At 40.4% G+C, this 18,203-nt stretch overlaps 1 protein-coding gene across 1 annotated transcript; it reads right to left on the reverse strand.

Moving 5' to 3' along the window:
• Positions 1 to 1,764: 1,764 nt before the first annotated feature.
• SOD2 (superoxide dismutase 2) lies at positions 1,765 to 15,931 on the reverse strand. Its single transcript, XM_060241628.1, has 5 exons — positions 15,716 to 15,931; positions 11,195 to 11,397; positions 5,595 to 5,711; positions 4,237 to 4,416; positions 1,765 to 2,586 (listed from the first exon to the last, which is right to left on the reverse strand). The coding sequence occupies exons 1-5, from the start codon at positions 15,742 to 15,744 to the stop codon at positions 2,444 to 2,446; spliced, it is 672 nt and encodes a 223-aa protein (XP_060097611.1). The 5' UTR covers positions 15,745 to 15,931; the 3' UTR covers positions 1,765 to 2,443.
• Between the last annotated feature and the right edge of the window lie 2,272 nt (positions 15,932 to 18,203).

The raw sequence follows: 18,203 nt of genomic DNA on the forward strand, positions 1-18,203 counted from the left end.
TTTAACTGGAAATGCCAGGGGTTGAACTTTGGACTTTCTGCATGCAAAAAGATGCTCTACAAGTGAGCCAAACCCCTCCCACAAACACAAGCAATAAGAGTTTGGGTACTCTTCTGCAAGAGCTAAGGTATAGATGTGACAGTTTTCTCTCAGGAAGAAATGAAACAAAGCAGGAGTCTCCACTGAGTCAACACTACTTCTGGTAAGCAACAACACACATAATCTAGCTTGGCAGTAGAACTTGCAATAGGACTACTTTATTTCAAATTAGGGTGGGGAGTAGCGTCTTTCATGTCTATGTCACAGGCAGTTTAGGATTTTAAAGGTGAAAAGTACGCCTATGAATCTGAGCCAGAAACCAAATTACAAGCTAGCAGAGACCTGTTGTAAAAGCAAGGTGACATGTTCCCAGCAGGCACTTCCAGTCCATGAAGGAACAACTACATTTCTATATTGTCTTCAAGATTAGAGCTGCCAACTCTAGCTTAGGAAACTCTTGGAGACATGTGCCTAGGGAGGGCAGCGTTTGAAGGTGGGAATTTACTGGGGCTGCCTCAGAGTCCACCCTATGAAACTGCCATTTCCTCCATGGCAAATGATTTCTGTAGTCTGGAGGCAGTTCTAATTCTAAGAGAAATATAGGCTCCACCCTAAGCTCGATAGCTATACTTCAAAGTCATATAGAGAAGACTACAGAAATCAGACTGGGAATTTTTCAGGACACACAATTCAGCAGTGAGGGCTTAGCAAACTATAAAGTGCAGCTGGATACAGGAATAACTCCCTTCCATGGAGAGTGAGAGTCCATTTAAGAGAGTAATCTGCAGCTTCCTGGGTGTTTTAGTTTAACACCACAAACAACTTCAAATCATCTAGACTCATCCTTCAACAAATCTATTACTGATTCAGAGGCAAAGGGACCTCAATTTGAAGTAATGGGAGGAATATTTTAAATAGGATTGATTTCTCAGCTGCCTTTTAAAACCTACCAAGTGGTCTCCTTTATCTATGACCTTCAATTAAGAGCCATCGATTCTGGTAATTTATTGGACCATTTTGCTGAGAAGGAAACAAAATATTAGGAACTCAGGAATGGAATTCTAAATTGAGAAGGTAGGCCAACCCAAATTATACAAGGGTACTTCTCAATTTACCATAGTCCAAACTAGTACAATCTGCCACAAACATAAAACAAGGCATTTTTATTAAAACATTTTTAAACCCTGACATGATTTTTTTTTTACATATTTCTATTGTTTTCTGTTAGGGTAGCACAGGTAAAAGAAGACAGAGAGAAAACTAGTCTGGATGGGTACATACTTCAAACACAAGGTAGGCCAGACCCATCCTGAATTTCACCCCAGGAACACTCCTCTTAACCATACAAAGCAGATATATCCACATTCAGTCTATTGCTTTACATAATTAACTTTGCTCAGTGCTATCACTCAGGGTGTTAGACTGCATCTCCATTTTGTGTACTTCTCATAATCACAATAGCCTATGTTGCAGCATAGCCTTGGTTTTCAAATGTCAGTTGAACCTAGTACACCTGAAAGTCCAGTATACTAATGGCATACTTTATCCTACACAGTAAAAGAATCCATAGTTGTAGACATCCACAATAAGCATGGCAGAAATTCCATATATTTGCCCACTAGACCAATACTAGAAGGTTTTATTTTTAAGCAACCATTATAATAGTATCATAAAGAAGTTCCAATGAATTGATAGGTCATTTTCGACAACATAAGGACAAAAATAGACATTAAATACTCTTTATTACAAACCAAATATCCTATACATTTATGCAATTAATCTCTTCAGCTTTGTTACCCAACATCTACTGCCAAAGGATATTTTTCTTTCTCTTTGGAAAGACAAGCAATTTCATGAAAAGCAGCCCCTCCTCTTCAAGCACCTATAACCTATAGTACAAATTTAGTCGTGATTAGCAGTTGTTTGCCAAATGTCTGCCATTGGGAAGACTACAATGCATTACCTTTTGTTTAAACTCTGCTAGCCATGCTCTTCAAGACACAGAAGTCAGCTTTTCATGAAACTTAATAAATAGGTACTACCACTGTTTCTTGTAATCTGCTTTTGAACTGGTAGACCTAGTTTTCTGTTTTGTACTGCAGGGGAAAGTCTTGAATGACTGATCATAACACAATTGAGGAAAACTTCAGTCATAATCCCTTACTGATATTTAAGAACTGCATTCTTTCAGAGTACTGCATAAAGGACCTCTGTCTTTAAACAAAAAATAGCATGTCAAGAACTAAAGTCTTATCAGCCTTCAGGCAAACATTTAGCTTGACTGCAAACAATTTTTGTGTTTTTTGATGTGCTAAAATATTTTCAGCAATGGAGAAATTAGCAAGTCAGCTGTCAGAAATTACTGCAAAAAAATTATCCAGGCAACATCACAGTTCTTGCCCTACTATTTGCAAACTGCATATCTTGAAGATACATTATCCCAGTTGATCACATTCCAGATAGCTTTGAGATAGTCAGGTCTGACATTTTTATACTGCAGATAATAGGCATGCTCCCACACATCAATCCCTAGCAGCGGAACAAGACCTAGAAAAGAAGAATCTCATTTAGCTAGCAATATTTTAATGCTTGAAAGATCATTCACTTTTCCATTGTAGTTCCATTTCTACACAGTTATTACTAAGAAACCGAGGAGTTTCATCAAGTTCAGAAACATATCCAGTATTAATTTTAAAATAAACTATTTAAACACAGCAGAATTTGTTATTTTCCAAAGGAAAACAGGATCCAGAGTCTTCAAGTCACTTTGTTATACTACTATATTGTACATGTGGATGACTATTCTTAGTCCATGATTATAAGGGCAGAAGAGGGCATTAAATGCACAATCAACTTCCAAGAATGTCACAGAAACATAGAGTTGGAAGGGATCTCAAAGGTCATCTAGTTCAACCACCTGCACAACTACTTCCCTCCCACTCCCATAGAGACCCCTCCTCTATGCTGTATGGCCTGGGTGACTCCATCTTTGTTACATGCTGGTGCTTAGTTGCCCTGAGGCTTGTGAGAGGACAGTGTTAGTTGCTCTCAGGGGAACTTTCTCTTTCATGCTTGTTATCTTCAAAGCCTGGGTTGTTCCCCCTCCCCCCACACACACAGGAAGCCATGTGAAAGGTGGCCTGGCTCATCCAAGTGTTTGGCTTAGCTTAATTAATTATTCTTTGACTTGTATGGGAGCATTCTTTGATGTGTAGCCAGCATGTAGGGCATAAGGCATGTAGTTTTAGTCATGTATATGGTCTCAAAAGCCTGGCTAAGGTTTGCCTGTGCATGTGTATGCTCTAGGCCAGCTGACAGAAGTTTAGCCTGAATCTTCTGTAATTCTGATGTGTTATTAAAGATCTCCTTGTAAGTAAACCTGGATCTCTTATATAATTTCTTTGGGGATTTCTGGGAACCTATGGAAGCCCTAGCCAGGGTCCATAAAATATACCCAGAGGAAAGCAAAAAACCTTGAGGTTCCCTGACAAAGCTGGCCTGGAGGAAAATTCCTTCCTGACCCCAAAGTGGCAAGTGTCTTTAAAAACAAAAACAAAAAAAAACAACCCTGTCTTTTCTTGTTGGCATTTGCATTTGAAAGTGAAGGAAAAGTTTCTGCCAAACCATCAGAAGCCTGGGAGGTGAATAAGTTTTTAACAATAATAAGGGGGAGGCTTTTGGGCCCTGCATAACAACTTCTTATGACTGGCAAAATGGGTGTGTTCTCTTTGACCAGCCAAGATGTCCAATTAGTCTAATATCCTGGTTCCCACAGTGACCAACCAGAACCTTCTGGAAAGCCCAGAAGTACAGACAGGGAACAGTTCTCTCTTGCTGATTGCCAACCATCCTTTGAATAGGGGGTTTTTATTTAGTTATGATAGCTAATGGCCATTGATGGATCTAACCTCTATGAATTTGTTTAAATTCATGTAGAATTCATAAAGAAAAAAATTAAGAAAAACCATCAAAAGGGACCAACAATAAACCCCATCAGATGATAAGAATAATTTTAAATGAGTGCCTTCCATTTCTTCCAGATCATCATTGCAAATTCTATAGGATGTTTACTTTGGTCTGAAGATATTTAAAATAGAAGTAACTTAAAATCAGTGTCTAGCAAATAAGCAAATCGCTTATTATGCAAACATAGAAGTACATTCCAATTTTAGTCAAGTTCCAAGTAGAAAAACTTACCAGTGGTTCCTTGGAGAGGATCTTGATTGGAACAAGCAGCTATCTGCAATCGACCTTGTTCTTTATTAAAACCAAGCCATCCCCATCCTGAGCCCTGAACACCAACTGATACAGCTGTCAATTTCTCCTTAAAGTTCGCAAAGGAGCCAAAATCTCGCTTAATTGCGTCCAATAACTCGCCTTCAAAAGAGACCATAATTAAATCACACACACAAAACCAGTGATTTTTCATTTAACATTGCAATGAATTCCCACACGCATGGTAAACTCTTAACCACGGTCAACAGAATGTAATAGGCTGCAGAATCACTGCAGAATCCACCCAAAACATTATAATATTCCTCATCCTTTATTTGCTGCCTTGGCCATTCTTAGGCATTACATCAGTACCAGTATTAACCACTGTTAATCTTTAACCAAGATAAAATAACTAACGTCTAACAAGAATGAACCCTGGCTGATACTGGTGTTAACACTTGGACTATGTAATGGGAGCACAAGAGGGGAAAGAAAGAGGTAAGCAGAAGGAATGTGTGATCCTGCGTCTTTAAGCTCTGGTTAAGGGATCTCCTGCAATACATGTATACTAACTATGAATACAGTTTCTTTGCTTTTACAGAACTTGTAACTTTTAAGTTTATAACTACTCAGAACAATAGCTGTGGAAATCAATCAGTTTTGCCCAGAAACTAACCTGATTTTTCCACAGTTCTCATTCCTAATGTTAACAGTGCCATAGCATTTTGTGATGCAATATTATCCCAATTCAGAGAATCACATGAATAGCAGAAGACAGCACACTAATTGGCGTTTCCAAGATAAAAAATGTGAAGTTCATTTGCTTGTGCACAAGCTATCACATGACTACCCCTCCCTGGTTATATTATTACAGTTTATTTCTTCTGTGCAAACAGTTTTTGCAATTAGTAACCCACACACAGAAATCTGTGACTGCAGGGTCAGGGTAACTATGACATTTTTCTTCTTATACAACTTGGGGAGGATTTTCTTTCCCATAAAATGTATTAGCCACTCAAGAAAACCAATAAGTTTGCTTCCTTTATTTTTAACTGCCACTGAACATTTACCATAAAAGATTTTAATCAGCATACCGATAATGTACTTACTTTACTGAGATGCCAGCCCCAGTAACAAAACAGAGCAATGCAACAGATTGAGGGAAACAGCATCCTGATTCTTTGTAAACACTGATGGGACCAGCCTAAACAAATACAGTGCATGCACCCCAGGACTGACTTTAGTTGATTAAAGCAAAAGTGAAACTTTAAGACACAAAAATCAATCAATTTTACATAAGTATTACAAGTTACAATAAAACACTGTAACTGATAACAAACCTTTAGGCTCCCCTCCACCATTTGGAGAAAGGTTTGTCCAGAAGATAGAGTGATTGATGTGTCCTCCACCATTGAACTTCAGAGCTGGCTGAAGAGACACCTGAGCTGTAATATCACCTGGAAATGCAAAGGTAAGTGGCTAAGTCCCTGCATAAAGCTTTTTTATATATGCCACAGAGCAGTCCACTTAGTTAATAGTACTGCTGTCAAGTAAACTGACCACTGCTCATATGAGATCAAGCACCTGATAAATATACGAATTCCTTCAGGGTAACTATGACATTTTTCTTCTTATACAACTTGGGGGGGGGGATTTTCTTTCCCATAAAATGTATTAGCCACTCTAGAAAACTGTGTAATGGGAAACCCTATAACATCTCAAAACAGCCTAGTCGAAGCAAACATCTAACACAATTTCTGCAAGGGTTACCAGAATTTAAGCATAGGTCCTCAAACTCCTACTTTACTTGGTTGTCAGAAAAAAATCATTCCCCTCTCTGAACTGTTTGGCATTCACAGAAAACTTGGAAGAAGTTGGGTTTACCAACCTCCAGTTGAGGCCAGGAGTTCTCCTGCTATTACGGTGATCTCCAGAGATCAGTCCCCTTTGAGAAAATGGCAACTTCAGAATGTGGGCCATACAAACTCTATCACCAAATCTTCAGGAATTTCCCAACACAGAATTGGCAACCGTAGAGAAGAACCAGCAATTCTACAGAAAAGCCTGTAGGGAGCATTCTCTTATCCTTTCTGAGAGTAACCTCCATGATAAAACTTGAATCATAACATGGTGCCCCCCAGTCTCAGTGCTGAGAGGCAACTCAGAAGGATACTATGGTTGATAGTACCATAGGCTTCTGAGAGACCCAGCAAAACTAGCACATCCCTTAATCTAGTTCTTGATAGAGGTCATCGATCAAGGTGACCAAAATAGTCTCTGTTCCAAATTCCAGCCTGAAGCCAGAAAAACAACAAACAAATAAGCAAAGCTGAACATGGAAATCACAGTGGAAAACAGAAAAGAGTTGACTGAAGTAAACAGGATGCTGGCTGTGCTGCATTGATAGCAGCTGACAGAAATGTGCCCACTGGACTATGATGGGGTTCTTTGGAACTGGGGCAACTGGTCTAACTATTCTAGCATGTTCCCCATGAGTTCTTTCTAGTATCTTCCTCTTCTGAAGTGAATATAACTAGAATAATTCAGACCTGCTGGATTCAGAGATTACACTTTTTAATATTGAAAACTGTTTCATCAGCTTGCCAAAAACTCACACACATGAAATTGAATTTTCTGATAAAATGCTGAACATATGATAGCTCAAAACAAACAAAACTTTTTAGTACCACTTTCTAAAACAGACCTGCTTGCATTGTTATTGACTGTTCATCTTCTGCTTCCTGTAACTTGACTAAGCCTCATGCCAGGCTACGTATCTACTGGCAGCATTTGGAATGCAGGCACAGGAAAATGCCCAGAAGAAAAGCTGAGGATAGCTGTTTGCTTATCTGGCAGCCAAGAGTGTGTTGCTATTCTGTTTAATCATTTTTAAGCATTAAGCTCTCAGAGAACAAATAACAGTTTTCCTCCCTTACCTTTCTTCTTTGCATAGTTTGCCTGGATCAGTTGGAGAATACAGTATACAGCCATAATGAAACTATACTTTACTGGCACTACAGTAAACAAGACAAAAAGGCAAAACTGCATTCTAAATGGCTGCTCTAGACAGCTAAATTCAACTGTATTTCACGTGCAATTGACTAGAAGATTTATCAAGTCCTAAATAAGCTCTACTGAAATACACAGGGAGCTGCAGATAAATTCAAACTGGAATCCATGTCCGACTACTAACCCAATACCATATATCCTGAATTCTGAATGCTTCCAAAGGAAAAAATCCTATATTCTCTACAGCAGCTTATTCAATTGGCATTGATAGAAAGCTATGCTTGCAATTTTTCTTAAAGTTTTCCTTTCAGCAATTACTTTTACATAACAGTTCATCTCAACTTTTGCTTTAAAAAAACAGCTTGAGGATTTAGCAAGCAGGCTTTAAAAAAAAACAATACTATCACCACTGGTAAGATGTTGGTATTTTCCCCCAACTTGTCAAATCCCCCAAACTACTTTTGAATTCAAGGAAGTTTCAAAAGAAAGTTGCTGAAGAGAAATGTTTTAGAAAAAAAACACAGATGCAAAAATCAACAACAACTCTGGATTGCAGCTATAGATAGAAATGTCTTCATAATGTGTATCTGAGTACTTAAATTGTAGAGTCAGTGCCCCACAACAGTTAATTTTAGTCTCGTAAAGCCAAGGTTATCTGTGAACTTTCCTAAAGAATTGTGTACAACAAAAAGCATATATAGTATCTGGAATAAATCTCCTCAGCAAATGGCTTCCAAGGCTGCTACCAATATTATTAATGCATGATAAAAATTCACAAAGCTAAAGAGCAATTGACAAAAATAACTAATGTAAAATACAACAAACCAGAAGGGAAAAAGTAGAGCAAATGAATTCATGAGAAAAGGTGGGGGGGGAGAATCAAAGGCCTGAGTCAGTGAGAACATTTTAAGTTGCCTGTAGAGTCTACATGGATGGGGAGCATTCCACAATCAATGTGTTTTTACAGAAAAGGCCCTGTTTCAGGTAACCACCCATCTGACCTCCAAAAGTAGTACACAGAGTAGAACCTAGTGTATCGGTGTCGAACTCATTTGTTATGATGGCAGGATCTGACATAAGTGAGACCTTGCTGGGCCGGGCCATGTGCGTCATAAAATTTAATGCCAAGTAGCAGAGATATAAACTTTATAAAAGACAAACGAACACAATTTAAAAAAAAAAAAAACTTAAAACATGCTTAAAGTAAAGCTCTCCCTCCCTCCCACTTCCTCCCCAAGAGAGCAGCCTCAGCCAATGGGGAAGATAGAGGCTTTGCTCTGTAGCTTCTGTGCAATTGAGAAGCCCTGCAAAGCAAACTGTGACACAGAAATAAGCAAGAGAGAGGGAGAAGGAAACAGACTTGCTCGCAGGCCTGATAAGAGCTTTTCAAGGGCCTGATCAGGCCCCTGGGCTGCATGTTTGACACCCCTGATCTAGTGGATGATCTTAATCTGATGCACATGTTTGTATGTAATCATTTAAAGTCCCAGACTTTTTAGGGCTTTAGAAGGTAATCACTAGCGTCCGGAAATGTACTCAAATTGTACTCAAACAGGCAGTTCTTTCAATACTGAAAAAATATGGTCCCACTAACTAGCACTAATCAACAACCTTGCTGCAGCATTTTCTACCACATGAAGGTCTGAATAGTCTTCAAAAGACAACTCCAAACAAAACACATTACAGTAATCCAATCATGATGTGGTCAAAGCTTGACTAACCTGGGTCAGATCCTTTCTATCCAAAAATAGTTGCAGCTGGCTCAAAGTATGGCAAAGGCACTGTGGAAATGAGGAGACTCAAGTCTCCATACTACATACAGATCTTAAAGCCTCAAGCTGATAATTTTATTTACTGTATTTATTTACTTTATTCAACTTATATCCTGCCCTCCCCGCAAAAGCAGGCTCTTTTCCTATACCTTGTAGATTTCCCAAAAATTTCTAAAATCACAGATCTCATGCATATAGCTTCCATGTTTTCCAGCCATATGACTCCTTATGGGGCTCTGCATACATAGTTGAATTAACAGAAATGCAGCACTCTTTAACAGTGAGTAAAGTTGAAGTTTAAATTTTGTACTGCATAGTCCTCAGGCTTTCCATTTAATTTACAATGTCAGTGTATAACTGTGAAGAAACCAAATTAATGTGTGTTATATTAGGTTAGGAGTCACCATTTTAGTTTTCAACCTAGCTTAAAAGGTATCAGAGTTGCTTTGCCACATTGAATGATACGTAATCACAGAGGTTAACACAATTCATATTTATTAAGTCTACAAGGTGGGAATGCCTGTTCTGAGCCTAAATTGCTTATTGTAATTGCTAACTGTAATTATTTATTTGTTTGTTCAATTTGTATCATGCCCTCCTCGCTGATGAAGAGGGACCCCTGAATAATTAATGAACACGCCTATAATATAAATGAAAATATGGTTTCTGTGCCTACAGAAGAGAATGTCTGATGCAACATTTAGAAGTAACTGTTAGAGGCCACAGCCCAAATGGGTGTCAATCCAAGGTTGTAAAAGTAGATAAGAGAGGCCCTTCTGAGGAAGCTCCTTGTTAAAAACTGATAAGGCATGGAGACAGCGGAGTGGAAAATACTGGAAGAAAATACAGAAAGGTGGGGCATTTGAATAGATAAGGCTGGGGGCTTGCCTGCTTGTTTTGGGTTGTGAATAAAAATGGTCTGAAGGAAATCATTTTAACTTAGTCATTATTGGGGGGGGGGGGGGGCTATTCCAGACTAAGTTCAGCTTTGATGTCAAAGTAAAATACCTCATTTCATACCAAGCAATGTATGGGACTTTTTTAATTACCTGCTGCACCGAAGCAGGCTCAGGGTGGCTCACATTAAGAGGTCATAAGACCAATATTAATAGACAAAAGATAAAAATACAAGTACATCATAAATAAACCATATAAAACAATTAGACTATTTATTTACTTTGGATTTATATGCCGCCCACTCCACAAGCGGACTCTGGGCAGCTAACAGTCTTAATAAAACATTAAAATTACAATCATAAAAGATAAGATATAGACAATTTAAAAACGAACTATATGATGCTATAAAAAATGTTAGTTACTGCAAACGATTTATAAATATCTCAGTTCCTAATTATTCTGTTAGTCTGTTAGTGATCTTACAGATGATATTGCTCAGTGACATAGAAGTGGTACTCAACCCACCCGCCCCCCGCCACTTGTTGTAGGCCTGTCGAAAAAGCTCAGTTTTACAGGCCCTGCGGAATTGGGAGAGGTCCCGCAGGGTCCTTATGGCCTCTGGGAGAGCATTCCATAACATCGGTGCTGCCACTGAGAAAACCCTAGCTTGTGTAGAGCTTAGCCTGGCCTCCCTTGGTCCGGGGATAGATAATAGATTTTGGGCTCCTGAACGTAGGACATAAAACAATGGTAGGTGCTAGTTGATCAAATATATTTGATGTATTAATTATGGTGGGTACTACCAACTCCATCGATGTTAAAATTTTATTATTCAAGAATTTCTGCTGGATGTCCTATAAGAAAAAATTACACCAGGGGACTGGCAAATTACTATCATGATACAACAGTTATCCCAATATACTAATAAGGGTGACATTCAAAACCTATTTGCTGATGAGAAAAAATGTAAACTCTTTTTTTAATCCCAGTAGAGACACCTTTACAAGCTCTTAGATCTCCCACATTACAGTTTAATTACATTTTGAAATAATGCTTAGGTGTTCAAGGTGTAAACCATGGCTTTACTGCATGGTTGCTGGGAACTTTACAAATACAGAAGGTGGTGATGATCCCTACCCCAAATTACTTCCAGTTTTACCACCAGAGACAGAGGAAGACATACAATGACAGACTTGAAGCAGGACCGCTAAGGAGAAACAATAAGGCAACACACACACTTACTTATATAGGGCTATCCATACCTTTAGCCAAGGCCTCTTTGTATTTTTCTTCTGCAACATTCAAATTATTCACGTAAGTAGCATGATGTTTGCTGTGGTGAAGCTGCATGATTTCTGCACTGATGTGGGGTGTCAGGGCGCCATAATCGTAAGGCAAGTCGGGAAGTGTGTGCTTTTGCCTGGAACCCAGGCATCCAAGAGGTGCAACCAGTTTAATGCCATGTCTAAAAGAGAATTTAAAAATAGACTATTTTATCATTAATTGGCAATACTTTTATTTCACCTGCTTCCTGGGGCTGCCATACTACTTAACACGTTACCACTACTATTTTAACACAAAGTATAATAAAAACATAATGCACATTGCAAACATACTGTCTTTTTTTACAAATGTATTTACATGTTGGGACAGAACAGGGGTGGCCAAACTTGCTTAATGTAAGAGCCACACAGAATAAACATCAGACATATGAGGGAGGGCGGAAAATAGACGGGGAGGAAGAGAGGGAGAAGTGGAAAGAAAGCAACTTTAAATGCATTTCCCAAGCTGCCAGCTGGCTTTGCTTGGAGAAGCGATTTAAAGCATTCTCCAAGCCAGTCAATGGGGTGGTGGGGGCTTTGAGAGTCACACAATATGTGTGAAAAAGCCACATGTGGCTCCTGAGCCACAGTTTGGCTACCCCTGGGATAAAGCAGAACCAGACATTAGGAGAAGAGGTAGAACTCCGTCTGAGACCCTGGACAGGCTGCTGTCAATTAAACAATATTTACATTGACAGATAAATGGTCTGATCCTGTATTAGGCAGCTTCATATGTTGCATTATGCTCAAGAAACCCAGTGACAGAATCTATATTGAAATTAGGCTGACTGAATACTTAACATGCCAACTTCTTCATTCTTTACTCTTACCCTCAAAACTATTTAGGGTTGAGTATCTATTCTAAACTGTCAAAATAAGTATTTATAAAATATTAACTCAGGGAAAAAACTGTAATACGTTAATTAGAAAATAAGAATTAATTATGTGAAATAACAAAATGGCACTGAAAGCAACTTTTGCCATTGATGATGGCTTGTTTCTGCTCAGAGATGCCTATTATAACAAATGGCCAGGAGAATCTTTGCTGTGCTGTTGGGCTTGCTGCTCCCACTTGCTGCAGCAACTCTCAGTACTGTCCAAATGAAACCAGAATGAAATGAAACAAGGAGCTGCTACCTATACAATTGTATTCCTGACTTCATGGATTTTTTTTTTAAATCACAAATAGGCAGTGTCAACTCTGTGTCACTATTTTCCCCATTGAGCCAAAGTTGTAAAACAGTTATACTTGCAAGCCTCCCATATCCAGATGGCACAGCCTCATATTTTGCACTTTCAACTAAAGATCTGGGTAATCCTACATATTATTGCTATTAATAATACTAATAATACATATAAATGACACAATTATGAAGTGGGAGAATAAAAGATACTGCTCGAATGTAAGTAAGCATGAGATGGAACACTAATGATGGATTCAAATAGGTCTAACACAACCGTTCTGGTATTCCTAGTGGGTTATAGAAACTTTTGAGTCACTGCTGGTAGTGAACTGTGGGAGGCAGCATGGTACAAGAAATAAGAGGCTGCATAAACCAAAGAAATAGCTGGGATTTGAAAGATACTTCTGGTGAAAAATTGCAGAACATCAAATTAAACAGTTTTGAAGTACCAACTATCTGCATGCCACTATACTGTTCACAAGAAGGGCAGCCCCTAAATCTGAAAGCCACAGCATAAACCCTGAGTCCTACAAACATCCAAGAACTTGAACACTATTGCTTAGAACTGCTGCTATGCTTAAGGATTTGCAAGGCAAGTGGCAATGCAAGTTCTCAAGCAAGCACATTTCCTCCTTATATCAGTCTGCTGAGAAATTGAAAACTCAACACAGGAAAAACCTTTCTTCACGATATACAACACATTCTCTTTATCTGATGTAGAATCCTACAAACACTTCGACATGGTTTTAAAACAAAACACAGGTAGTCAAGGATTGTCATAAATAATTAGCTCCTAACACAGCTGGCCCCCACACAAGGGATAACATTACATTTTCTCTGTTTGGACGGATGAGGTGAGTAAGAACATATAACTGCTTTCGAAACAAGCATATACTAGATATTCTTTTGTAAAAATTTACGAGGCTCTAATTTTCTGCAACAGGTGATTGCATAAATGTGCCTGGATAAGGTGAACGCAAGATGTAGCCATCTTTCAGGAGCTGCTCCAAAATACATACCTGCAACTAAATTTTAAAAATGCTCCTAGTTCTTAAGAGTAAAAAGAACAAGCCACTACCACAAAATACTAGCTTATGTACTAAAAGGAGAGTTCTTCTCCTTAATTCCAGACATGCGGGCTATCAATCGTGGATAGGTATTTATTTAAAACATTTCTATGCCATCTTTCCACTCAAACTGAATCCCCAAGACAGCAAAAACATTAAAATATTCAAGTGTTAAGATAGCATTTAAAATAAAATATATATAAAATATTTAAATAATTCTATAAAAACATCACACACAACATCATAACCAGGGAGAAGGACCAATAACAGTTACTGGGAGGTACACCAAACAAAGCCAAAAACATTTCACCATCTGGTGGAGGCTAACAATAGAGGGAGACAGACCAGTCTTCCTAGGGAGAAAGTCCCCAAAAGTTTTGACACTATGACTAAGAAGGCTCCTCCGCAGGCTCTTCCATCTAATCTCAAATGGAGACATCACCAAAGCAGGACTTCCAAAGATGACTGAAGGGGACAGCTAGGTCCATATGAAAGAAGGCAGTCCTTAGGATATGGTGGTCCCAAACTGTATAGGATTTAAAAGTCAATACCATCATCCTGAATTGAGCCTAGAAGTAAATTGGGAGCCAATACAGTTGAAACAAGACAGGAACAATATGGTCCTTAAAACCCAGTCAAGTCAAAAGTTCTGTACCAACCATAGCTTCTGGACAGTCAAAACTTCATAGAGTGCACTGCAGTAACCTAATCTAGATGTTACCAGGGCATGCATCATAGTAGTTAGATCTTTCTTGCCCAGGAAGGTGAAAAATTGCCAAAGCTAGTAAAAGGCACATCTAGCCACCACTGCCACCTGTTTATCCAACAGGAGCCCTGGGTCAAGCAGCACCCCCAAGGTATGAACCCTTTCGGGCAGGGATGTCACATGTCTGGCCTGTGGGCCAAAGTGGCCCACCCAAGGCTTCAATTAGGCCTGAAGGGCTTTCTTCTCCTCCTCCTGTCCTCACCCTTTGACGCTCCGAGGCTGCCAACATTCCCAGCTCCTTCTTACTTCTCTTTGCAGAGGTTAAAGCAGAAAGCAAAACTGCAAAGAAAATGCGGAATGGATTTTCTATTCAGACCTTTTGGTACAGCAGACCTGAATGGAAAATCCAGTCCACCTCTTCCTTGCAACTCTGTCTGTGTGTTTCGTTGGAATGCAGCTCAATTTAACTTCCCAGTGTTCCTATGGCCAGCTGAAGCTTCCTAGAGTTGTGTCCTTGCAAATCAAGTGTTGTTGCTTTGAGCCAGCTTTGTCTCTTCTCAATGGACATGAGGACTAGTGAATACTCTAACTTGGGAGCCCACAGCCAAAGGGGGGTATTACACTGGAGAGCCATTGCTAATCTGAGTAGGCCAGGGGAGGGGAAAGGGGGAGAAGCTTGCAATGCACTGCCATTTCATGTTTTGCCAGGCTGAGAGCATTTTATATTTTTAGTTTTCTGCTGTGATTCTTGTGCTTTCTTCTTGATGTTTTATTTTTAAAACTGCATTGCAAAATCCCACTACCCCCCACCTTTTTGTTTTAAATAAAATACTGCAAGAGTTTTAAGCATGTTTGTATTTTAAGTTAAAAAATAATATCTTTAAATGTGTGTGCCTGTGTCCTTTATAAAGTCTATATCTCTGCTATCTGGCATTACATTTTAGGGCACCCATTGCTTGGCCCCACAAAGTCCCTTTTATGTCAGAACTGGCCCTCCTAACAAATGAGTTTGACACCCCTCCTTTTGGGAGTGGCCAGAGTTCTTGGGTCAGCCCCTCCCCCCTACCAGAGTAGCCACTCCGTTTTGTCAGGATTAAGTTTCAGTTCTCCCAGAACTGCCTCAAAGCAGCTGTTCACGGTTTCCACGATCTCCGGGAACCTGCTCTAAGCATAAAACAGAGATTAGGAAGCAAAAACATAGTCCTAACGGATTTCAGTTGGTTCAAAGAAGAATGCTTTTGGAATTTTTTTCTATGGGTCAACAAAGTTACCTTCAATTTCTGCTATATTAGCAGCCCTGACTCAACTTAAATGCCTGTTTCTGCCGAACTAGCTCCAAACTCCTGACTACTCTATCCCATTCGTTCCAGTCTCCTCACTCTCTGCCAGATTTCTAATCTCCCGCCTTCCCCCTCCCGTCCTAAACCTCTCTTGCATTCTCGAACGGCCCCACACAGCGCCCTTGACCAAGAACGATAACGTCCGGCCCTTGCCAAGTTCTCACCTGCCCCGGTAGACCAGCCGGCAGAGCATGACGGCGACGATGTCTAGAGGGGAAAGGCAAGGACGAAGCAAGGGCGCCTGATGCAGACAAGCTGAAACCCCCAACCCCAGGCTCAGCGCCTCCGCAACGCCAAGCTGCCGCTAGTGCAGCCTTTCCGCAGGCGGCCTCTTCTTCGCCAGCAAAGCGCCTGCGTAGTCCAACCCTTTCCCTTAGCCGCCGCCTCTGGGAGGGGGGGCTTATTTGAGCAGACTTCGGAGGATGGTGAGAGGCAGGACCGCCTGGGGTGACATTGTCCATGGGGTCGCGAAGAGTCGGACTGAACAACGACAAAAGAAAGCTTGGCGGAGGCGTTCAAAGCGGGCAAAGAAAATGGTTCCCGATATCACCGCCCTTCTGTCGTTCTTTGTTCCTGTACTTTTCAGCAGCTGCATAATTCCAGACAGGGTGAATGTGACATTCACCTCAGTGCATGTTTCTGTGGAGGAAATGTTGATCTCCTATTGAATTTCTGCCTGAAAAATACTTTCTGGCATTTCTGCGCTTCGGACGTATGCTTCATTACACGGCCGGCAGCCTAAGCAAATGCCTAAGTCCAGAGCTTTTTTTTTGTAGAAAAAGCTGAGAGAAGGGGGAGAGAGGGAGGGAGAAAGGGAAACAAAGGAAAAGAAAGGAATGGGGGAAAGAAAAGGAAATGAAATCGAGGGAAGAAAGTATAATAAAGGAAAATAAACACATGGGGGAAGAAAGGGAAATAAACGGAAATAAAGAAATGGGAAGAAAGGGACCAGCAATCCCCGAGGGCCAGAGCAAGTGATCTTGAGGGTTGGATGTTCCCCGCTCCAGGTTTATTGCATGGCTGCAGCTTACCTACTTTCCACGAGAATGGAGCCTACGCATGCTTTATGAACGAAGTGCATTAGTGGGTTTTGTTGCTAGTTTTGTCACGGCCAACGAGAACAGCACGTGTTTATTTTTTAAACCAGATGTCTTAAACTGAAATGACGTCATGAATACTGCCTTGAATTATATGTTAATCCTGCTTGAATTACTCAGAACATGTATAAAGCAAACAATTCAGCGGTGAGGCAAGGAGTGTAGTTTTAAAACCAGAATAACCTTGGCATTTTTTTAAAAAGTATTGAGCATTTCAAGAATTCAGCAATTAATTTTCACATTCCAAATTGCACTGGCAACAATTTCAATCATCCCCCCCATCAAATTTAACAACAGCCTAACTTTCAGATGGTTCAGGGCACAGTATTTCTGGGTTCTGATTATGTTTGTAAGCCACCCTGAGCCAGCTTGCGGGGTAGGACAGAATTTAGCGTTGCCAATCCCCAGTTGGGGGCAGGGGATCCCCTGGTTTGGAGGCCCTCCCCTTGCTTCGGGGTTATCAGAAAGTGAGAGGGGAGGGAAATGTCTGCTGGGCACTCCAATATACCCTATAGAAACCGATTCCCATAGGGTATAATGGAGAATTGATCCATGGGTATCGGGGGGTAGGGCACCAAATTTTCAGCATAGCATCCAGTGCCTCTCCTCAAAACAACCGCCAAGTTTCAAAAAAATTGGACCAGGGGGTCCAGTTCTATGAGCTCCCAAAGGAGGTAACTGTATCCATTATTTCCAGATGAAGGGAAGGCATTTAAAAAGTGTGCAGTCCTTTTAAATGTGATTGCCAGAACTCCCTTCAATCGTGCTTGTCACACCCTTGCTCCATCCCCAAAGTTGGACCTGGCAACCTTAGCAGAATATAAATCTCAATAAATACATAAATTTAGTGTAGCTCAGTAATTCTCTTGGATATTCCCTGCTGTATTGATAGTAACTCTTCTGCCACAAGAGCTCTGAAGCATTGCAACCGTAGAAGTTACTTGAATATGCACCACAACAGGTCTGTATTGGTAATTATGCTTCTGGTTGACAGACACCATCTCTATATTTAAATGTTTAACTTTACAAAACACACACATTTGGCCTGGAACAGCACAGATACTGTGCTAAAATACATACAATGTTATATTGGAATGCTTGTTAATGTATCAGGCAAGGATTTAATGCAGGGGTGTCAAATGTGGCCTGGGGGGCAAATCAGGCCCCCAGAGGGTTCCTATCAGGCCCTGGAGCACCTGGCTGTCATCTACTTCCTTCTCCCTCTCTCTTGCTTTCTTCTGCATAACAACTTGCATTGCAAAACTTGCTCAGTCACACAGGAGCTACAAAACAAAGCCTCTATTTTCTCCATTGGCTGAGGCTCCTCTTAGGAAGGGGGGGGGGAGGCAGAGCTTGCTTTGCTAGGCTCTCTCAATTGCACAGCAGAGCTACTGAACCAAGCCTCTCTTCCTTCTATTGGTTGAGATTCCTCCTCATCCTGGTCTCCTGGGGACGGAAGGAAAGAGCCACAGCTTTCTTTGTCCAGTTTCCTGGATCCCATGGGAGAAATACAAAGAAAGCACCCTTAAGACCAACAAATGCTAATAGTCTAAGA

Source organism: Heteronotia binoei, chromosome 1 (genome assembly GCF_032191835.1).
Source record: "Heteronotia binoei isolate CCM8104 ecotype False Entrance Well chromosome 1, APGP_CSIRO_Hbin_v1, whole genome shotgun sequence".
NCBI classification, from domain to species: Eukaryota; Metazoa; Chordata; class Lepidosauria; order Squamata; family Gekkonidae; genus Heteronotia; species Heteronotia binoei.

Bases quoted from the DNA above. Each gene is read 5' to 3' on its own strand.
- SOD2 (XM_060241628.1), bottom strand. From the start codon at position 15,744: ATGCTCTGCCGGCTGGTCTACCGGGGCAG. The intron at 11,398-15,715 runs GTGAGAACTTGG...ATTCTCTTTTAG, and splicing joins CGGCTGGTCTACCGGGGCAG to ACATGGCATTAAACTGGTTG. The intron at 4,417-5,594 runs GTTTGTTATCAG...TCTCTTTTGAAG, and splicing joins TGGTGGAGGGGAGCCTAAAG to GCGAGTTATTGGACGCAATT.